Raw genomic sequence first — 24,717 nt, 5'->3', positions numbered from 1 at the left:
CACCATACTTCAGCATTTCTGGTCGAATATCATCTACTCCTGCTGCCTTTCCACATTTCAAGCCTTTGATGGCTTTTTCTACTTCAAGTATGGATATGTATTCCTGACTGCATGCCTGGTCAGTGTTTTTTACCACTGTGCTGTCATCACTGCTTGTTTCATTTAGCAGTTTTTCAAAGTAATTACTCCCTACTTCAAGGATATCTTTTTCTCCTGTTTTCATGTCCCCTTTATCATCTCTAACTTCTTTTACAGCACTCTTTCCTCCATTCCTAAGCTTCTTCAACAATCTCCAGAATATTTTGCCACCTTCTTGATATTTATTTTCTATATTCTTGCCAAAGTCCTCCCATGACTTTTGTTTAGCTAGTTTTACACAGTGTTTAGCATTCGTGCATTTGTCTCTATATTCTCTAAGAGCACAAGCTGACTTATTTTCCAGGAACTTTTGATATGCTTTCTTCTTTTCCTTCACTGCCTCTTTAATTTCCTGTGTCCACCAGGGAGTTCTGATTTTTTTTATCCTTACAGACAACCTCACCACATGCCTCTCTGGCAGAATCAATCAATGTTTTCTTCAGAGTTTGCCACTGAATCTCCAAGGTTTGATTCCTGTTCTCAAACTCTTTCATTTTTTTCTTCAATAATCGGAAAGTGGTATTAAACCTGATATCAAAATTGGAGATGATAATCTCAGCTTTTTGCTTTATGTGGATGATGTTATACTTCTAAATAAATCCGCTACAAGTCTGCAAGATTCACTCACTAAAGTGAATAATTGTTGTAATAGATATGGTATGAAGGTCAGCGTTAAAAAGACAAAAGCAGTGAAAATATGCAGAAACATTGAAAATATCAATAGAACAAGTAAAACATTTCAGCTACTTAGGCACAATTTTTAGTGCAGACAGTAAATTAAATGTTGGAATAAACAACAGAATCAACAAAGTTAGTATGAAATCAACTGAATAAAGTTATATGGAATAAGAGAGAAATTACCAAAACAAATTAGCTGTATACAAGACAGTATTCAAACCAATTTTAACTTATAGATCTGAGAGCTGGGTCAGAAGTAAAACACTTGAGCAAAGACTAGAGACCGCAGATATGAGAGTCCTGAGAAAGATTATAGGCGTGAACAGATGGCATCAATGGCAATATCATATTAAAAACGAGGATATTAGGAAAGAACTTGACATTGTCAGCATCCAGGAATGCGTTAGCAGAGCTAATCTCAGGTGGTATGGTCACTTAAACAGAATGGGCAAAGAAAGATTAGCAAAACAAGTGTTCTCTTCTAGGTTTGCAGCAAAACAACCCAGAGGAAGACCAAGATATAGGTCGATTGATACAGTAAAAAGTGCCTTAGAAGATAGAAATATAAGATCTGATAATGTTAGGATCTTGGCATGTAACAGATTGATTTGGAGGAAAATTGTAGATGGGAAATTAGTAATGATGTAAGTTTTTCATGCAGTACTATCATATTCTGTACACGTCTTGAGGGTATATGTCAGGAATTTGATGAAGGATGATATATTTGCCACTTATAGGTCTCAACCAGACTTGTTATTTTCCACCAAACTTCAGCTGACACTTTCAACAACTGTTGTCCAGTATACTCCACAAACCTAGAATGTTGTCCATTCTAGGTTTGTCATTATCTGAAATGAAATAAATATCAGATCTCACAAATAAAGCTTTTCTATGACAGAAAAGGGATCATTCAGAATGAAATTTGCACAGAATGCCAAACCTAGAATCCTTCTTTCATCTGCTTCAGCTCAAAATACCATTCTCACAATTTTATTGAATTTATTTACTGCCTTTATTGATCTCTAAGTGAAGGATTGTGGAAGAGAAGCTTGGTGAAGAACAAGCTGGATTCAGGCCAAATAGAGGCTGTCAGGATCAGATTTTCACTTTACAACAAACGGTTGAGAAATCATGGGAATATAACAAAGATCTGTATTTAAATTTTGTAGATCTGGAAAAGGCATATGACAAGGTGCCAAGAGAGAGGCTATTCAAAATGCTAGTTATATATTGTCAATGGGGCATTATATCAAGCAATACTTAGCCTTTATTTGAGTTGTAAGTCAGCAGTTAGAATTGAAGGAAGTACAGGAAGATGGTTTCATGTTAAATCTGGTGTCAGACAAGGATGTACATTATCCCCTCTATTATTCATTGTCTATATAGATCACATTATGAAGGAAAGTGGTATTAAACCTGATATCAAAATTGAAGATGTTAATCTCAGCTCTTTGCTTTATGTGGACGATATTATACTTCTGAATAAATCTTCTAGAAGTCTGCAAGATTCCGTGACTAAATTGAATAACTGTTGCAATAGATATGGTATGAAGGTCAGAAATAACTAGACAAAGATAATAAACATAGGCAGAAGCATTGAAAAATCAACTGTATTGTGGATGGAGAACCTATAGAACAAGTAACACATTTCAGTCCAGCCGCTTAGGCATGATTTTTAGTGAAGATGGTAAATTAAATATGGAAATAGACAATAGAATCAACAAAGCTGGTATGGTAGGAAGACAAATGAATAAATTTATATGGAATAAGAGAGAAATTAGTTAAAACATTAAATTAGCTGTATACAAGACAGTGTTCAAATCAAATTTTAACTTATGGATCTGAGAGCTGGGTCAGAAGTAAAACACTTGACCAAAGACCAGAGACTGCAGATATGAGAGTCCTGAGAAAGATTAGGGGGCATGAACATGAAATGAGGATATTAGGAAAGAACTTGACATTGTCAGCATCCAGGAATGCGTTAGCAGAGCTAATCTCAGGTATGGGTCACTTAAATAGAATGGAAGAGGAAAGATTAGCAAAAGAAGTGTTCTCTGCCAGGTTGGCAGGAAAAATACCCAGAGGAAGACCAAGATATAGGTGGATTGATACAGTAAAAAGTTCCTTAGAAGATAGAAATATATGATCTGATAATGTTGGAGTCTTGACAGGTAGCAGACTGGTTTGGAAGAAAATTATAGATAGAAGTCAATAATGTTGTAAATTTTTCATGTAGTACTATCATATCCTGTATACTCCTTAAGGGTACATGACAGGAATTTGATGATGATTGCTCTCTAAATTCTAATGAGCTTTCTCATTTAATTTTAATTTTATTATTTTTTTAAAAAAATTTTATTTTATTTTATTTCGGAAGCGTGATTTCCCAGTCTAAAATGCCTAACCAGTAAAGTCATCTGCTTTGGCTACTTCATCATTCACAACTCAGACTGACTTCCATTGTGCAATTCTACTCACCATGGAAGAAATACTAATGTATTTGCTCTTACTAATGATTCAGCACAAATTGTTTCATCTATTTTTACCAGAATATTCCCAACATTTAGGCCTTCTTTACCAGCATGCCTCTCAGTGACTTACCTCCTCTTCACAGAATGTTTTCAATCCAGCCATTCTGAGTCTCATATCCTCTGGTACTATAATGGTGCCACTTCGGATGACCTTTGTCAATACCTACTTTTCTTTCTCATGCTATCGTCTGATTACTCTTTCGACACTCTTTCAAACATATTCTCTAATCAGATAACTGAAATAAAGTTCCTTTTTCCTCTACCCTTCCCGAAAACTATCCAAGCTTCACTCTCAAAGAAATATGTGAATAAAGTAAGATAAAAATTCAACATCTCAAGTTCTTTAATCAGTAGCTCTAGTTTTGTATATGGCCTTCACTTCCACCCAATGACATTGTTTAAAATCTAATCCAAATCTTACTTTAAAGGATCAGATATTGAAATGGTAATCGAGCCTTCTGATTCTTCACTAAGGCTGTTGGGCATAATTATTACTCTTTCATGTTTCTGTCTGTCTGTCTTGATGCTTTAAGGATACTTACACCATAATGATGAAAGCTGTGTTTATATAGACACAAGAATATATTAATAAAAACAAATGAAACTTTGTTTGTCAAATATTTTGATCTAGTGCCTATATTTTTCCCTATCAATAAGCTCTCCTCATAGCTGTCTTCATCTAAAGATAATGATCTCTTTTCCTTTGTGGCATACTGGAACTTAAGGGTTTTTGAAATCGGTTTGGAGATAGCAGAAATAAAATAAGATTCTCCCAAACTTTTGGGAGAGAGAGACAGTCATTCTGATTTGGATTTGGCCAGTGTAAAAGTGTTTTGCAACTTTCTGGATTCTTTACATCAGCCAAATCTGAATCGGAATGATTGTCTCTCTCTCCAAAAAGTTTAGGAGATTCTTATTTTATGTAACCATCAAAAATAGTTTTTAATAATATTATTTATTAATATTAATTTCTAGCATTCAGTGACATTTTTTAATTGGTAAACCACTGACTGTTGTATGTACCTTGTATTCCCGTTTTTTTGATTTGCTTGTTTCTATGCACTGATGATGAGGTACTGTTATTTTCAGTACCAAATATCTGTATTTTCATTTCATCAAAGTTAATTACTGTGGTTATCGTGTAATTTATTGTTTATAGTCATGCCACAGGTACCTTTAACTAACTGAAGTTCTCCTTTGACTTTTCTTCACATTGCTTCACTTTCTTTAATTTTTCTCTGTATTTCCTCAGAGCATCTGCTGACAGTTGATAGGAACTTTCAATAAGCCTTCTTCTTTTCCATGACTGCCTCTTTAACTTCCTGAGTCCTCAATAAAGTTTTGAATTAATTTTCTATCCTTGCAGACAACTTCACCACATTCTTCTCTGACTGACTCAGTGAGTATTTTCTTCAGAGTCTGCCACTAAGTCTCTAAGGTTTGGTTCTTGTTCTCAAATTTTTTTCATTTTTTCCTGAATAATATTTGTATATTTGAAAGTACAGTTCACCTCTGAAAACTACTCAATTTTGATTATTTTTAAAACTTTTGCAAACGCTTTTCTTTTCAATATGGTATTCAATTTTATTCTGCTCAAAACTAAATGGATAACTTCCTCTTGTGTTCTGAATCAGCATTGAAGATATTACTATTAACAGTGACACAGTCAGCGGGCCTTTTCTTATTTATTGTGTTTTCCATCTATCTGAATTAGTGCACATCTTTATGCTGGAACATGGCATTAGTAATGAATAGTCTTAAATAGAGAATATCTTGTGCAGATATTTATCTTTCTGAATATCTTTGTTCTTTTTTTCTAATTTTCACAAACCTTTTGATATGTCTGTTTTCATTTCCTGCTTTCTTTGTGATTCTCCAACAAGGACTAACTTTTTCCTTTTTTTATGTCAGCCACCTTTTCTAATGACTCAGAATTTCTCCATTTCTTTCTTGGCAGAACAATCTGTGGGACCATAGGAACTAATTAGCTTCATTATTCATAACTACTTGAATATGCGTGCCAGTCAAGATTATTATTTTCGTTGGTTTTGAATGCTACAGCTACCACTTCCTTTCCATAAAATCTACATTACTGCCTGAATATAACATTTTCTATTTGAGTCTACAGTTCATTCACCTCTGAAAGTTGTTCAACTTTGATTCTTTTTAAAACTTGAATACCTCTTCTTTTTTTTTAATATTATATTGAAATCTCATGATCTGGAGAGAGAGAGAAAACAGAAAAGGCTACTTTTCTTGTAAACAAATTTTATAAACAGATAAAATGAACTGCAATGTGGCCTCCTATTTAACTGTAGAAAATTATTATATGGAATGATTTGAACAACATATTCTTAATGTTTTTTTCCTCCTAAGCTATATATTTGGTACGGATGACATTCAGGAACTCTTCCTTGTTGGAACTTTATGAATTTCTTGAGAAAATTAATTCAATAAACCCAAGAGTTTACTCATGGGTTTATTTACCCATGAAGTGGAAGAAAACTGTTGCCTTCCTTTTCTGGACATTCTCATTTTACATCAATACAAAACCTAATGCTGCTTTGCATCATTACCTTTGTTAGAAATATGATGTGATTAAAACTTTGGTTCGTTTTGCACATAAACTATGTTCTACTAGCTGCCTTTTAAATAAAAAAACTTATCAGAGGCTACTTTCATCTTTAATGCATATAATACCAAAATAATCAATAAGATAATAATTGTGTCGTTTATCCTGATCCTTCTCCTTGAGAAGAAGTTTCTAGAATTTCCATTTATATGAAGGACAGAGCAGAGGACAAGAAAAAGTGCCATCCAAATCTTTAAAGATGCACAAGAGAGGAAAAGGGTGGTGGAGTACTGCTTATGATAAGTGACGACCTATGCCCTCTAAGAGTGGAGGCTTTGGAAAGCTGTGACACTAATGATTTTGAAAGCATATGGTGTGAGGTGGAGGTGGACAAGACAGGATACTTAGTAGGGTGTTGCTACAGACCAAGGAGCACAGAGGGTGGGGACCACGAGATGTTGAGACAGTTGAGCGTGGCAAGTGCAAGAAGAATGATTGTTATGGGAGATTTTAACTACAGCAATATAAATTGGGGAGAGGAAGATGCATGTAGCAATAAGGGAATGGAATTCCTTGAATTCTTGAGGGACAAATGTCTAGGCAACATGTAACAGAGGGAACAAGAGGTTCAAGAGTTTTGGATTTGGTTATAGCATCAGAAGAGTTGATAATAACTGAGATGACATCTCTCCCACTAGTTGGAGAGAGTAACCATATGGTTTTGACTTGGAAAATGAATAGACTTGCAGGAGTATCAAAGAGATGGGAACGTATGTGGAATTATAAAGCAGGTGATTATAATAGTCTTAGACCTCCCTCCACGAGACTTCTTGGTGAAGTTTCGTGGACGGAGGAATTGGAAGGCTGGAATATCATTAGTGCTTGGGAAATTGTGAAGGAATATTTGTTAGCAGCAATGGTAAGCTATATTCCATGAGTGAAGAAGAGGACACAATTTGGAGTAAAGTGGATGACAAACAATATTAAACAGGAACTGCATGCAAAAAAAGAGGCTATGGAAAAGATATAAGGAGACAGGTGAAGAGAAGATGCATGAAGAATATAAGAGACAGGCGAGGAGAGTGACTAGTATGGTAGGGAAGGCAAAACTGGAATATGAAAAAAGATTGGTTCTTAGATCCAAGGAAAATCCTAGGGAATTTTTTAGCTATGTGGCCAGTAGGAGGAGAAATGACTGTGGAAGAATGACATTGTGGGATAAAAATGGGAATAGAGTGACTGATGCAGAGGACATAGTGGAACTGTTCAATGAACACTTTATTGGAGTATTTCATCCAGGAGGAATCAATTTTAATATTAGAGGGATAAGGCAGGTTCGAGGTTTAGAGGTGCAGGAGACAAGTGTGTTCCACATACTGAGTAGTCTGGATGTTAGTAAAGCAGTGGGACTGGATGGTATTTCACCACGAGTTTTGAATATGCTAAGGAACTGACAGTGCCTTTGACCTGTCTTTTCAATGAAAGTCTGGCTGCGGGAAAGGTGCCCATGGAATGGAAGGAAGCTAAGATAGTGCCATTGCATAAGGGCGGTAGTAGACTAGAAGTGTCTAATTATAGGGGCTAGTTTGTGTGTCATCAGTAGTTGTTAAGATCTTGGAGAAATTAGTGAGGGACCATATACAGCATTGGGCAGATGTGGGTAATCTTATCTGTGAGAGTTAACATGGATTTGTGAAGGGGCGCTCTTGTTTTAGCAATATGCTTTTATGATAAAGTTACAAGAGCATTAGATGAGGGAAGGGCATATACTGCCATTTTCCTAGACTTAGCAAAGGCATTTGACAGGGTGCCACATGATAAGCTGATATTTAAGTTGCAGCACATGGGTCTGGATGTCAGATTGGTCAACTGGATTCAGCATTGGCTGCCCAATAGGTATCAGAGAGTTGTGTATGGTGGAGCGGTATCAAAGAGGCAGAAGGTTACAAGTGGTGTTCCACAGGGATCAGTGCTGGGACCTATATTGTTTACCCTTTATATCAATGACATTGTCCGTGGTTTGCAAGGGGATATTCAGTTGTTTGCGGATGATGCAAAGCTGGGAAGGGTTATTAGTAATACTGCAGATATGGTAGCCCTGCAAGAGGATTTGAATAAGCTAGACAGATGGGCAAATGAATGGGGGGACATATTGCAAAGGTAGTGAAGGTAACACAGAGGATTGTTGCAATAATGAGAAATACACTGACCTGCAGAGATAAAATGTTATCATTCCGTTGTATAAGACTCTGATCAGACCACACTTAGACTATTGTTCTCAGATCTGGTTCCCAGGATTTGAAGGGGATAAATTAACTGTAGAAAGGGTACAAAGGCAAATAACAAAAATGGTGTCAGGACTGTACAATGTTAGTTATGAGGATTGGCTGAGAGAGTGTGGACTGCAGAGTTTGGTGGATAGAAGAAGGAGAGGCGATATGATAGAGACTTTTAAACTGTTGAGAGGTAGTTACAGGGTCGACACTGAGGAGTTCCTTCGCTTGGTTGAACAGCAGGAAGGAGTCATGACAAGGGGCCATCCCTGGAAGTTACGAAAGGAAACTGTGAGCAAGAGGGTGAGGAGTGGTTTCTTTGCATGGAGGGTGGTTGAACCATGGAATGCATTGCCTGGTGGAGTGGTGAGATCGAGAATGGTCAGTGCGTTTAAGGAATGGTATGATAGACTTTGTGTTTCCTAGGAGGGACCTCCCTTGATAAACACAAGTCTATCAAGGGCCCTTGATAGACTTGTGTTTCTTAGAAAAGATCTCCCACGATGAGTCCTTTGACTCCATGGAGGCCTGAATAATAATAATAATAATAATAATAATAATATGTAAAAGGAGTGTCAGAGAGAACTGTGAGACTTCTTCACCAAATTGGTCTACATGTTTCTTTCTGTTCAGTTCAAAAATGAAGTTCCTTTGTAAACTCTCCAAAAGAAAAATATCCTTTTCATTCTCATCCTGGAGTTTACAGAATTCCACACTCATGTGACCTTTGTTATTATGGGCAGATAGGTTGTTCAGCTTAGATTTGTCTAGAACACCTAGGATGTAAACTGGGATCTCAAAGTATTAGTGTTTTCCATGTTTTAGGAAGTGTTATTTAACCATATCTGTTCAGGTTATTTCTGAGCTGACAATTCTAAAAACAGAATTCCAAATTTCTAAATTTGTTTAGAAGAATGGAACATGGTGGTTTTCCAAATGATTCCTTAAGTTGTATCTAAAGCATGGTCTGCAAGTCCTGATTAACCTTCTGCCATTATGACATAGTCATAATGGCAGATGTGTTTTTTATGTTCTTCTAAGCAAATGGCAGCTGATTTTTCTGTCTATAGTAGGCCAACTCGCAGGAACAGGGAATTCTGTATACTCCAAGAACTGAAAGGAGGGAGTAAATAATGATAGTTTCAAATGATGCTTGGAAATTGTATCTCTTTAGAATTGTGGCTTTTTTTTTTTTTTTTTTTAATGTACTTCAGATATAGAAGCTATAGCCATTAGACAGGAAGGTGTGGTGTATGAGTTCTGCTGCAACAGAGCCCTTATTGAAACAAAGGCTTTAGGCTCTATCAGTTTTTTTTAATGATACCATATTGTTGAGGTGGATGGTAAAGTTTGTTAATATATCAGCCTGTGTGGGTGGGCTTCTTATATATTCAGAAGGAGAGGTTTCCAAGCTGTCTATGAAAGCCAGACTATTATTACTTTCCTTTTCCATCATAAATTGGATTCTAGGATGTAGACTATTGAGATGACAGAGAAGAGTCTAATGTGTCTGGGTGATGAGGCCAAATAGATCACATCATTGACATATCTTAGCCAAACGAAAGATTTGAGAAGAACTGTGAGTCAAGAGCTTCTTTTTTCAAAATCCACCATGAAAAAATTGGAGATTGGGGAACCCATCTGTGATATCAGGAAGAAAATTTTTTTTAAAAAATATTATAAGGTGTCCTTTAAGGGAATGTTAATAAACAGTGATGATATCTTTCTCCAAGGTATCTCCACCTTGACATAGTGAGGTAGTTTGCATGCTCTGACAACCCAGACAGCTATACTGGCAATTACTTAATAACTGGCAGGGTCACCCAAGCCAGTCAGGTCTCATTTGGGTAGGAGCTAGACTAAGCAAGATACCCTGGAAGTGAACAACAGCACATTCCAGAACTGGCATGAGGCTGAAGATATGCAATATCACCAAAGGGCTCGTGTCTGGGCAGCTATTTGGCGTTCCTGAATCAGCATTATTGGCAATAGCTCTGTAGTAGAGAAGGGGAAACAACTGTACTATCCTCCCATGACAGCCATAGCCACAATGAAGAATGATGATAAAAGTGGGGCAGCTACTAGCCTGGCAAACCAAGGTAGTACTTCCGAGCACAGAGGGGAAAAGAACATGCAATCTTGACACCTGCCGAGAACCTATGACATCCAGAAAACTGATACCTTTCTCAGCCACAATCTAATTATCACCAAAAAAAGCACCAGTTAAGGAAAATTACACATATTGGTACTTGGAACGTACAAGGAGTACTACATACATGCAAACTTTAAGCAGAAATGGAGTAGCAATACTTGTCAAAAAAAACGTATGTGCAAATCACTGTTGAGCTACAACCCTATCAATGATAGGATAATTTCCTTAAGGATAGACTGTAATCCAATACCAATCACACTCTTACAAAATTATGCCCTACAAGTGATGCAGACGAAGAGACCATTGGCCTCTTCGTCATTTAGCCATTTAGCCATAGATGCAATACTGAAAAGAGACATTTTCATCATTAAGGGTGATTTCAATGTAAAAGTTGGAAAAAGGATGGAAGACCAGAACAAAACAGTCGTGGGATTTCACAGAGTGGGCACCCAAAATGAAAGAGATGAAAGATTGATTGACTTTTGTATAGAAAGAGAACTTATGGTCACCAACACCTTCTTTACATAAATGGAGACTATACACCTGGAGACAGGACAAGGAACCAAATTGATAATATCCTTATTAACAAAAGATGGAGATCCATGAAGAAAAATGTTAAAGCATTTCCCAGAGCTGATTGTGGCTCTGCAGAAACAAAAAGGAAAGCCACCAACAAAGAGAACTGGAAGGACATAGTGCTGCACCCTCTCACTGAGGAAGCTATGTGAAGAAGAAGAAAGAAGATGGTGGCTCTGATCACCAACTCCTCATTGCTGATATGAAAATACATCTGAAAACAAATAACATATCCACACAGATTAGATTTCACAGGAATTACTGAGACATCTATCATTAAAGTGGAAAATAAATTTCTGGAACTAGGGAATTATACTGATGAAATGACCACAGAAGAACTTTGAGATGAAACCAAAATAATATTACTTGAAACTGCAAAGTCATTGTTGCCCAAGAAATCCAGAATCAACACACCCTGGATATCAAATGAAACTCTAAAACAAGTAGAGATAAGACAAGAAATAAAGTCAAAAGGACTTTCAACGGAAGATGATACGCCGAGTTACAGAGAGTTATCTAGCTCATCATAAAATTTTGCATTAAAGATAAAAACAACTTCATCACTAAATACCAAATCACGACCAAATACCAAGCAAACTTCTTGCATGTCTAGGACCCATAGAAATAGAAATCATCAGAAAAATTTGTAATAAAATCTTGGACACAGGAGATTGGTCTCATGATTGGGTAAAATCCATTTTTATACCAATACACAAAAAAGGAAATGTCAGCAAATGCAGTCATAGAATTATAGCCTTGATCTCACATGCAAGCAAAATTGTTCTCTATATTATTAAAGAAAAGCTTGTTGAGCAATAGCTTCCTGCAGAACAGGCAAGTTTTAGAAAAGGACATGGAACCAGAGATCAAATTTCTAATCTAAGGCACTTGGTTGAAAAGGCTCAAGAATTTAATATTCCCATGTATATATATATATGCTTCATCAATTATGCCAAAGCATTTGACTGTGTCAGGTGGGAGGACCTGTGGAAAACACTAAGTAAAATACTAAGAAAATACCCAGAACATTTGACACATCTTTTAAAACAACTCTATGAGAGAAATCTGGCTGCGGTGAAGATGGATGGAAAAACATCTCAGTAGTACATCGAGAAAGGTGTGAGGCAAGGATGCATACTCTCTCCTGATCTATACAATCTTCATGGAGAATTCATATGAGAAAGGCACTTAACGGATACAATGGTGCCTTTTCAGTTGGTGGCAAAAAAAGGTAAATAACCTTAGGTACGCTGATGACACTGTTCTTATTGCCAGCAGCAAAGGAGAACTGGAGTCCCTCACTAAAAGAGTTCACTGGGAAAGCTTGAAATATGGATTAAGAGTCAACTGTGATAAAACAAAATATATGGCCATAGATGAAAATGACAATCTCACCCACAACATTAACTTCAAGAAGGTGGATTTACCTTGGAGCTCTAATAAGCACAAAGAGTAGATGTCAACCAGAAATTAAAAGAAGAATTACCATGGCAAGGTCAGCAATGATGCAATTGCAGAAAATATATAAAGATAGAAACATTCCTATCACCACTAAATCAAGACTTATCAGTAGCTTGGTGTTTTCGATTTTCATTTTCAATGATTTTCAATATCATTGAAAAAAAGATATGGACAAGATAAATGGCTTTGAGATGTGGTGCTGAAAAAAAATGTTCAGAGTCTCCTGGATGGACAAAAAGTTTAATGAAAGTATAATTAGTCAACTAAAAATCAAGAGGTGGCTATGCGATAGTAAATGAAAGAACTCTGAAATACTTTGGTCACATTTCAAGAAGTGAACATGACAACCTGGAAAAACGTTTCATTCAGGGCAAAGTGGAACGACAAAGAAAAAGAGGATGCTGAAGACCAAGATGGTTGGACCAGATTAAAAAGATCACCAGACTTACTTTGGAGTTGGCCACTGCTGCAACAAAAGACAGAAAGCAATGGAGAGATTGCAACTGGGGGTCACAAGTCCTCAGACACGAGGGGACCGAGCAGATGATGATGAATGAACAGTGAGGTGATGTCAGAAGGGAGTTACAGGTGCACTGGATTCAGTATACTTCAGAATGGACCAAATGGGGAAATGGATCCTTGGAGGAGTTGAACATGTATTGAATCCATTGAACCTGTAACTTACCTGATATTGATGAAACTGGATGCACAATTCCAATACATTAGAAAAAGAAAAAAGGACACACACAACACATTAAATTTAACAATTTTGGTAAAGGTACCTGTTCTTTATATCATACAAAAACCTGATATGAATGCAAATTTAAGGAAGCCTGTAAAATTTTGATCAACCATCCTAATCTAAACAAATAATGGTAGCATAAAAATCCCAAGAATATTAATGGCTCACATTCAGCCCACATAACTTCTTTCAAGCTCTCCAGCAAACCCTCACTTTAGGACTCTAAGCAATAATTTCATCTCTTATTGGGCACTATTAATACTGTTTTTGTTCTTATTTATCTGTGAGTAATCTCTAGCTTAATTTATCTCTTAGTGATTTCTAACATAACAGGAGTCTAGCTTTTGATGTAGTAAAGTTTTTTTTTTTTTTCACCAAATGTCAGGCTGGTAGCATACTATGTAGATTGCACTTGTTTGTTTGTTTGATATACATGTATACTCCAGATTAGGGATGTCAAACTGGTGGGCTGCATGCGGCATGCAAAGCAATTTCTTGCATCCCGCAATACCTCAAGGAAATATACAAAAAAAAAAAAGGATGGTTGCTTTTTATCATAAAACAGAAATATCGATTTAAACATTTTATTTATTCATTTTCATACAACATTTATAGTTACAATATGACCTGCTATAATATAATTGCAATAATAAAAATAATATAGCAATTTCAATGTTAGATCCGATTCTAATCAATCGTAAACTATATTTATGCTTTCATTGTTAATTTATAGCACGTTGTCGCTGAAAAAATTGGTTATTCTAATTGCAGATAATAACCTTTTCTCAATATTGTCCCAAACTAGAAAAGATTAAAGAAGAATTTGATAGGCGATTTAAAGATTTTAAAGTGCAAGAAGTTTTTTCTCTTTTTACTGGTCCTTTTTTTCTTTAATTTCGAAAAAGCTTCTAGTTGTATTCAAATGGAACTTGAATAATGAAGGTAATGTGTTCTCAATCTTTGAGTCCAAATTTTGGCAAGCTGGTTAACAATAAACGTTGTCAGGTGTCAAGAAAAAAATAAAATATTACAATTAAATTACTTAATTACTATAATTATATTATGCAAGTATATAATTTTTTACCCCAATATATGTCCCCAAAATATTATCACTGACATTTAAAAAATTCCCCAAAATATAGACATTCCCCCCCTCCCCCAAATAGAAGTATTTTATTTCAACACAAACACAAAAAATTTCAAACTAATAGGAGGCTCTGTAAATTTTTGTGATGGTTATTAATGAGACTTTATACTTTTTGATTTGTTCAAATAATATTTTCATTTTGGTTTAATTTGGTTTAAATGTTTTATATTGGAAATATTAATATAATAAAAAATATTCTTTATTTTTTTCAGTTGTCATAATCATTATACTATTATTTTGTCTTGTAATGGCTTAGAATAAATTAAATTTTCATTATTAATTTTCCACTTTATGTATACTCTTTCTTTCAATTTCCTTAGATTCTAATTAGTGCAGCTTTTTTTAGTTGAAAATTTTTTTTGCGGCCTACTTGAGATACACTTTTATGGCAAATGGCTCATGGTCCAATTGAGTGTGACACTCCTTCTCTAGATGTTCACCTCCTTTATAGAAAGGTTGGAACATTTGGGTGATTATTTTGATTGATATTAAGCTAAAATTTTATTATAACACTAGTTGTTTCCATGATTTTTAAAAACGAATGCTTTAGTTTATTATTGCATTTGTTTCTTAGCTGAAAACAAGTGAAAAACTATGGGGGGGGGGGGAATTACAGTTCATCAGCATCAATTTCCTGATATGTACCCTCAAAGGGTGTTTAGGCTATTATGACATCACTACATTATTAACTTTATATTATTATTAATCACCTATCAACAATTTTCCTCCAAATTAGTCTGACTTATCAGCGCTCTAAAATTACAGTTGGGTCAAGAAATAATTTAACTTTAATGGAACCTATGACACAGTAATTGACAGTCATAAGTTCCATTTAAGCTGTCATTTCTTGACTCAGCTGTATCAAAGTGAAAGCAAATACCTCCACTTTGATATGATATATTTTAACTGATTGTGTTTGCCTTAGATTCTGCTGCTCGTTGCTTTGCTTGTTTGTTTCACACTGTGATGATGTTCTAATTTTAGTATGAAATATTTGTTTGCTATGGTAAAGTAAGTGCTGAACATCTAATATGTTTCACTCTATCAGAAAGTGAGGAAGGCAATATTATAATTATTCACAAGTTGACAAAAAATATTTTGACCTACCTAAATCACAGAAATCATACCTGAAAAATCAGTTTTATTTTTCTTGTTTTCTAACAGCATTTGATTTATTTGCTGATGTTGATTAATTATTGAATAATTTCATTAGATTAGGTATTCAGTGTTACAGTTATTAGTAGGCTACGGTTATTAAGTTGACACAAATTCTTTCCCAATCTCCAAATTACAGTTTGTGTATAATTTATGTTAAGGATGTAAGTGTAAATACATCAGATATCTGATTTCATGAACTCTTATACAAAATACTTTTTAATATAAAAAATGATTTTTTTTCTTTGTAGACAGTTATGATCCATAAAGAGAAGGTAGCTAGACGTGAAATTGGTATTCTCACAACAAATAAAAATACATCTCGCCAACATAAAATCTTAGCGCCAGCCAACCCTGAAAGACCCATTAAATACATTCGAAAACCTATTGACTATACAGTGTTGGATGATATTGGACATGGAGTAAAAACAACAAGCAATACTCCTAGGTCTAAACGCACTCTTGCGCCTGGTCCTCAGAGCCACATAAATGGCAGTAGTGCTGGACCTGCTCCAACAATGAAGCCTCCAACACCTCCACAACCAGTTCGGGCTGGTGGAAGCTTATCCAGAGGAACAAAGGAATATAGAACTCCAGCACCACCAATTGCTCCACCACAAGTACCTAGTAATTATGCTCCTAATTATCCTCTTGGTCATCCACGTTCCCACGAAGGCCGTCGGGGTAGTGGATATTCTACTTTACCTATAGTAACTACTCTTCCACATGCTCCACAGGTTCTGCCTACTCTTCAGCCTCAAGTGGGAATGGTTCATCCAATTACACATGGCGCACATCCTGGTAATATTGGTCCACCTTCCCCTATTCCACCACCACCTCCAATGGAAATGTCTTCTGCACCTGCAAATGACAGTTTGCCTGGTAAGTTTAGTAACTTTTTTTCATTAATTAGGATTAATACATGTTTTTAATACACATTTGTAGCATTATATTTGTGCCATACTATACTGTACTATACTATTCTATGCTATTCTTAGAAAGTATATTGTACTATACATTCTCAGAAAATGTTAGTTGGTTTAAAGCAGTAACTTTTGATCTGCAAAATCATTCAGTAGTCAGTATAGTACAGTGTGGTGCACCTACCCCAGGAATATGCAAAAGGTCTTTAGAAGATATGAGGCACTTTTTTTTTTTACTTTGATTATTTTTATTTTTTTTTTATAATTTTGTCATTGTATTGTTGCAGATGAGTGCAGATCTATAATTAATTTATCTATCACTAAAAAAATCTGAAGGAAGCTTTAGACAAAATGTGTTTAAAATGGCATGTATCGACTAATCTCAGTTTGGGTCACACTTGGTTTGTGGCATATGTTTATAATGCAAATGTTAGAAAATAAATACTTACATAATTATTCAATGTTTGAAATAAATATGATGTCTCTCAAATTCTGTTTGCTGGAGAGGGAGTATACTGCTGTCATACAATTTTAAAAGGGGTGCACAGGTACTGAAAGTTTGGAAATATTGATATTATAAATCTGTGTTATAATTCAGAGTGAACAAAGGATATTGCAATATTTATCCTTTAGTTGGAAAGACCAGAGTTCAAATTCTGTTTAGGATGGGAGAAAACTTGAAACATCTTTTAAGCCTTTCAGCTGAAGATGAGTTAGCAAATCTTATCCAAGCTTTCTCTTTTCATTCTGCAGAACATGCCAACAAGCTAGAGGCATACATGCAATTCATAGATATAATACATTTGCTTTTTCTTCAGCCTAATTCCTAATTCTCTCTCTCTCTCTCTCTCTCTACCACACACCGGTCAAATATAGTTTCATGTGTTTTTCATCTTAATTTGATATATACATGATCTTTAATTCAAATAATGAATGTATTCTCCTTTATCTTTAGTTTCAATTAATTTGAAGTTTACAAGAATGTGACCACTTATAAAACAAATTAATTTCTTTTCTTACCAGAATTGAAATGTTTTTCAGCATATAATAACCTCAGAATTTTAGTTTCATGATGTAGATTGCCTTTCTAGAGAAAATTGAAGTTAATGAGTTGGAAGATTGACACTTCTTTGGGACTCTTACAAAACAAGGTCAAAAGCAGTTTTGTTGGGGGAAGCTTTCCATACCTGTCATACATACAGTAAAAATGGCAACATTTTTAAAAATGTATTCTACTTGCGAGACATAAGGTAGTAAAACTATCATTTGAATATTTAGGGCAGTTTAAAAACAATTGCATTACTGCTGAATATGCAAGGAGGATTTATGAAACACTGCGGTTTTTTTTTTTGCTTGTGGTACATCAGGACACTGACAAAACATTGTCCCTCATTGACCCCAAGAAAATATTTCTGATGCCATTGCTTTATCAACTAGGTCTCATGAAAAACTTTTTTGGATAGAAGTAGACTTGCATTCCACTACTGAATTTGTGAGATTTCTGTTGGAACTCAAATTAGGGAAGTGTCATAAAATTAAGTCTCACAAAAATAGAAATATAAACTTGAACATCATCAGAAATATTGTTTTGAAGGGTATGGGACAATAAAAATTATACTTAGTTACTACTTGATAACCTATAGGAATACCAGAAGATGGAAACCAGGATATTGCTAAAAATCTTGGTGTTCTGATCAGTGAGCAGGCTGAACAGTTTCCTACAAGACATCATGATATGGAGCAGTGACACTAAAGAAAATGGAATGCTATATGATGAAATTACTTTGTTGGTTAGTTTTATCAAAGAAAAACAAAATTGTTAACAGAAGGAAATGAAGTACTTCCACCACTTTTAAATTTGTGTATTTTCTGTTTTCTTAATTATTTTAAATATAACAAAATATGCAAGTACTCGGATTTTGTCTGTTCATATCCGTTTTACAAATTACAAATTTTTTTCTGATTGAAACTTGTTTTAATTTATTTTTTTCATCCCCCCCCCACCTCTCTAAGTTTCTTGATTAGTATTTAGATATGCTTATATTTTGGTATGTTGTAAGGCTCCACCTTACAGTGTTTCACTTCATGACAATCTATTCATACAGTGATTTTCAGTTATGAACAGTGCCCATTTATACGATGCTACATTCACCCACATGATGGTTTTAGCAACATGATGTTGCTGTGAATCAAATAAATTACAGTTTTCTTGAACAGACTCAGTTTGTTTACAGTGTCATTGCCTGCTACATTGATTTGTTTTGCTATTGATTATAAAATGATTGCAACTATCTTATTGTTATTAATGACAAAAAAAATCAGAGTAAGAGTATTGTTGCTTGCCATGAAAAGATGATTTGTAAATCTTACATTCGATAAAATTATAAAATTAATTGTTAAATTTAGTAATGATGATGTACATAACACGGCAATATACTGCAGGCTAAACTTACCTCGCACTAATCTTATTATGGTTATTAAAAACACAATTTTCTTATTTGCTGAATAACCAAACAACAAACAAAAAAGCAAAATTTTCATTTGTGTAATTTCTGTAAATAAATTATTTATTTACGTCATAAACACATATAACTGCTTCAAAATATTGTTAAATCATTATACACACCTGTGTGTGTGTGTGTGTGTGTGTGTGTGTGTGTGTGTGTGTGTGTGTGTGTGTGTGTGTGTGTGTGTGTGTGTGTGTAGGTGGGAGGAAAGCAGTGATTTGCTATACAATGAAATTTCCTATATGACACTGGTCTGGAACTTAATGTGTTATATGGTCAGTATACGACTGTACTTGTAACAATGAACCCTGAATGCTGGGGAAAAAAATAGTAAATTTTTAAATTCCACGTATCCTAAAATACAAGACTTTATCTGTTGTGATCCTTGTACAAAACCCTTGTTGACTGATTGGTAATTAGTTTACGGAATTAACAACGCATATAAAGTATATTAATTAAAGTTAACTTTAATGAATAACTTCTATATTTCGGCAAAGTCACATTGCCATCTTCAGGAACATAAAGATATGGTATGTGCACGCAAGCACTAACACAAAGCAAATGAGGAAGAAAGCAAGAAACTAATATTGTTCCTAAAGTCCTAATGGTGCCCTCTTGACAAAGAATTCTACTTCCTTACCACAGCCACCACTCAACACTGTAATCAACCTCTCGTCAGCAGTTTTAAAGCCTGAAGCACTCACCGCACTTTCACGTGGTCACGATTTCGCTCTAGCTCCTAAAAGGATACCTGCTGAAGAAATCATGATCCAAATAGAGCGTGGGATTTGCAACCTGCCTAACCATATTGCCAACAACGTAAGACTGGATGTAGTCGGTGTTCTCATTAAAGCCAAACCTCCAAAAACCAACTTATCCAAAAACGAATATGCAGCCCTACAAGAATTGAAAAGCAACAAAAAAATAGTAATCACCAAAGCTGATAAGGGAAGCGCCACTGTGGTGCTCAATCAAAAAGACTACAAAGGTAAGTTAAATGCTTTAGTACTAGACCGTACTACTTACCTCCCCATTGAATATAATCCGACCAGCTCTCAGATTAGAACTCTCCACAGACTCCTTAAGAAAGTCCCTTCTTGGCCTGTGGAAGTCACCAACAAACTTAAACCTTATAACTCTAGACCCCCCTGATTATATGGACTCCCAAAAATACATAAACAAAATGTGCATTGCGTCCCATAGTGGATGACATTGATTCCCCCACATATAAATTATCCAAACATTTAGCCAAAATGCTCACACACTACACTGGCAACACACCATCACACATAAAAACCTCAGCCCACTTTAAAGCCAGTATAGAAAACCTCACACTCCAGCACACTGACATAATGGTCAGTTTTGACGTCTCCTCCCTATTCACTAATGTCCCACTCAAAGAAACCCTTGAGCTCATCCAAGCCAAGTTTCCTCCTGATATCTCAGCCGTATTTCAGTTCACAATGAACTCAGGCTATTTCGTTTGGCAAGGAAAGTTCTACAAACAGATAGAGGGGACAGCCATGGGTTCACCACTTTCCCCACCCTTGGCCAATTTCTTTATGGAGACATTTGAAGAGAAAGCCTTAAACTCCGCCCCACAAAAACCCACTATTTGGCTTCGTTATGTGGATGATGTGTTTGCTATTTGGCCACATGGCTCAGACACACTCCACTCCTTCCTAACACACTTAAACAACCAACACCCCAGAGTCCAGTTCACCTTAGAAAAAGAGGAAAACAACACCCTCCCCTTCCTAGACACTTTAATCACCCGCCAGCTTGATGGATCTTTGGTTTTCTCTGTTTACAGAAAATCCACCCATACTGGCAGATACATTCACCAGCAATTCCCCCCCCCCCCCTCACAACAATATGGGGTTATAAAAACACTATATAACAGGGCAAAATTAATGTGCTCAGATGACAAGGCCCTGACTACTGAACTAAACCACATCCTCAACACTTTCTTAGCCAATGGCTATAACCCCAAAAAAATTCAAAAAATACTAAAACCAGTAAACCACAACCCCCCTCCACAATAAAGATTACACCAAGTCTATTACCATCCCCTACATCCAGGGCACCTCTGAGAAAATGACCAATATCCTCAAAAAATATGACCTTACTTCCTTTACAAACCATATAAAAAGTTGGCATCCCTTATCTGCTCTACCAAAGACCAACCACTTCCCCTAGACCTACCTGGTGTATACCAGGTCCCTTGCAGCTGCAAATTGTCCTACTTTGGCCAAACAGGCAGAACAACAAATATCAGGATTTCAGAACACAAAGACTACATCCAGTTTCACCAGTACAGCCGCTCTGGGCTGGCAGACCATGCCTTAGATACCCACCATAAAATTCGTTAGAAGAAAACAAAAATAATTCATCGCAGCAAGTTTAAATACGAAAGATTATTCAAAGAATCTTCAGCAGCTCTAAAAAACGTTCCTAACCTCAACAAATTTGGGTGCATGAAACTACCCCAAATTTGGGAGACTTACATTATGAGAACTTCAGCCCAACTGCCAAGACTACCAAATTAGCCCGCAAGAGGGCACCATTAGGACTTTAGGAACAATATTAGTTTCTTGCTTTCTTCCTCATTTACTTTGTGTTAGTGCCTGCGTGCACATACCATATCTTTATGTTCCTGAAGATGGCAATGTGACTTTGCCGAAATATAGAAGTTATTCATTAAAGTTAACTTTAATTAATATACTTTATATGCGTTGTTAATTCCGTAAACTAATTACCAGTTATGTCTAACCAACGTATAAGCCTTGCTACTAGAATTGTTGACTGATGTAATGTAATAATAACCTATTTTAATTTTTTTATTATTATTATTGTATTGTATTGTTATTCATTTTATGCAACTTGTTAATAAGTTGCATAAAATCTTTAAAAAATTATAAAAGGAATGTACTATAATTATATAATTTTCCTTCTGGCACCTGTTAAGATCTAAGTTGCTCATCCAACAGTCTTATTACCTAGGAGAGAGAGAGGAAAGGGAAAAAAAATTCTCACCAATCTAAATTTAATTGTATCTTTTTATTTTTGGATTTATAGGTTCTTTCATGGGTATTGGCATGCTGAATTGGTCACTGTCACTGTCACTCTTACTTTCTTCTAAATATGTTAGCACTCCAGCAGCCACTGGTCAACACCCATACACTGTCCATCTTCAAACATACCATACAAACTTATCTTCCTTCATTGCTTTGGCCTCTGTTCTTTGGGACAGTCTCCCCAGTACTGTTTTTCCTGATGTGTACAATTCCCAAGTCCTTAAAAAACATTAATAGATTACTTCTTTCTCCATAATCTTTAGCTTACACATGGCACTGTTGTATTATAGGTCTTCTGGTGCTTCCTCAGTGGGATCATTAAAAAAAATTATATAGACTGTAGGTTGAAATATACAAATATCAACCAATAAAAAATGAGAGTTTGAAAACAAGATTCAAACCTGAGATTCATTTGCAGACCCTGAAATAAATGTTGATTCAGCTAGAGAGGCATATTGTGAGGTTGTATGCATACAAGGGTAGAAAAGTCAGAACTTCGTGATGGACTCAGGAAATTAAAAAGGCAGTGAAGGAAAAGAAGAAAGCATATCAAAAGTTTCTGGTAAGTAAATTGGCAGATGGCCTAAAAGAATACAAAGAAATATGTAAGAAAGCTAAACTGTGTGTAAAAGAAGCTAAACAAAAGTCATGGGAAGACTTCAGTAAGAATGGAGACAATAACTATCAGGAAGGTGACAAAATGTTCTCAAGGCTATTGAAAAAGCTTAGAAATGAAGGAAAGAGTACTGTAAATTGAATTAGATGATAAAGGCTATATGAAAATTGAAGATAAAGATATTCTGTATGTCTGGAGTGATTATTTTTGAAAGACTGCTAAATGAAACAAGCAGTGACAGTACAGTGGAAGAAAACATTCAAGAGGAATACAGTAGTGCTTATCAATACTTGAGGTAGAAAAACCCATCAAAAATCTGAAATATGGAAAGGTAACTGTGGTAGATGATATTTGACTGGAAATGTTCAAATATGGAGGTATAAAAGTTTTACAGTGGCCATGCTGCATAATTCAGAAGGCGTGATTAGAGGGCCAAATTCCAGATGATTGGAATAGAGCTTTCATAGTATGCATCTGTAAAAAAAGGAAATAAAAAAAATGTGAGAATTGCAGAGGACTCTTACCATGAAGACTGCTGAGTCTTCTTAGTAAGATTTATGAAAGTATACTTTAAAAAAGGTTGAGAAACGTTGTAAAAAGGAAGTTTGGAGAAGAACATGTGTGCTTCAGGCCAAAAAGAGGGTGGCAGAATCATATTTTCCCTTTAAGACAAATAATTTTAATTTGATAAAGATGATAATTTAATGCCAAGAGAAAATCTGTTCAAAATGTTACAATTATATGGAGTAAATGAAACATTATACAAGGGTGGTCTGAAAAGTTCTCAGCCTCAACCATAGATGGCAACACTATCGGCAAGGTGTTTTTTTTCTAAGTTGGTACATTTGTCATAAGCATCCGTGTGAAATTGCAAGTCATTCTATCAAGTAGTTTATTTTATACAGCTGTCTGAAGCAAAAGTGTCTGTATCCCTTGAAATTAATAAAATTGAGTATCATGCGGTTATAAAATTCTTTGTAAAAGAAGGTTTAGCACCAAAAGAAATTCATTCGAAGTTCATAAAAGTTTATCAGCACTCTTCTCCTTCGTTTTCGACAATTAAGAAATGGGTTGCTGAGTTTAAACGTGGCCTCACCAGCCTCGAAGGTGATCCATGTGAAGGACGTCCAAAAAGTGTAACAACACCAGAAATCATCGATCACATGCACGATATGATATTGGATGACTGGCGAGTCAAAGTTCGTGAAATTTCCTAGACTATAGGCATTTTAAAAGAACGTGTAGGATATATTTTGCATGAAGAATTGCAAATGAAAAAGCTTTGCGTAAGATGGGTGCTGCGCTTGCTCATAGCAGATCAAAAAATTTCACTAGCATGAAAATCTCTGAACAGTGCTTGGAGCATTTTAACATGGATGAAACTTGGATTCACCATTACATGCCAGAATCCAAACAGCAGTCAGCAAAATAGTGGACAGAAGTTGGTTGTTCAGTGCCAAAGAAGATAAAGTCGGTTCCATCAGTAGGAAAGGTCATGGCATCAGTGTTTTGGGATGCTAAAGGCATTTTATTTATTAATTATCTTGAAAAGGGTAAAACAATAACTGAGGAATATTATTCCAATCTTTTAACCAGACTAGATGAAAAAATTCATGCGAAAAGACCTGGTTTGCAGAAGAAAAAAAAATCATCTTTCATCAGGACAATGTACACGCCCACAAAGGTGTTTTGGCAGTGGGAAAATTAAGGGATCTGCACTATGAATTGTTGGAACATCCACCCTATTCTCCAGATTTGGCTCCCTCTGACTTCTATCTCTTCCTAAAACTAAAACACTTTCTCACTGGTCAGCATTTTTCTTCGATCTTCAGCCGCAATCTACAGCTGTAGATTGGTATTTTGCAGATATTACTGAGAACCACTACAGGGATGGGATAATGGTGCTGGAGCATTGCTGCAATAAATGTATTAGTCTTAAGGGAGATTATGTTGAAAAATAAAAATAATTTCGAAATTATAAATTCGTTTTTTTATTGTTAGGCCGAGAACTTTTCAGACCACTTGTATTGAGCAATTCATAGTCTATATTTGAGGTGTAAGTAGTAGTAGTAGTAGTTAGAATTTTTTGGAGATAAAGATGGTTAGATGTTAAATCTGGAGACAGGAGTGCACATTATCTCCATTGTTATTCATCATCTATATGGATCA

The 24,717-nt window shown here is 35.5% G+C and overlaps 1 protein-coding gene across 2 annotated transcripts in view; it reads left to right on the top strand.

Annotated features, from left to right (window-relative positions):
* Abi (tyrosine kinase Abl) overlaps nucleotides 1-24,717 on the top strand; it is a 147,276-nt gene that overhangs the window by 39,887 nt on the left and 82,672 nt on the right. For both annotated transcript variants that reach the window (XM_090404950.1, XM_090404949.1), the window contains exon 4: nucleotides 15,677-16,307. In XM_090404950.1, coding sequence (XP_090261076.1) covers nucleotides 15,677-16,307 — 631 coding nt within the window. The remainder of the gene's footprint in view (nucleotides 1-15,676; nucleotides 16,308-24,717) is intronic.

The sequence above is a fragment of the Typopeltis vanoorti genome, chromosome 15 (genome assembly GCF_054136105.1).
Source record: "Typopeltis vanoorti isolate ZY-2024b chromosome 15, IOZ_Tvanoo_1.0, whole genome shotgun sequence".
In the NCBI taxonomy this organism is placed as follows: Eukaryota; Metazoa; Arthropoda; class Arachnida; order Uropygi; family Thelyphonidae; genus Typopeltis; species Typopeltis vanoorti.
This window is presented reverse-complemented; position numbering and strand designations above follow the sequence as displayed.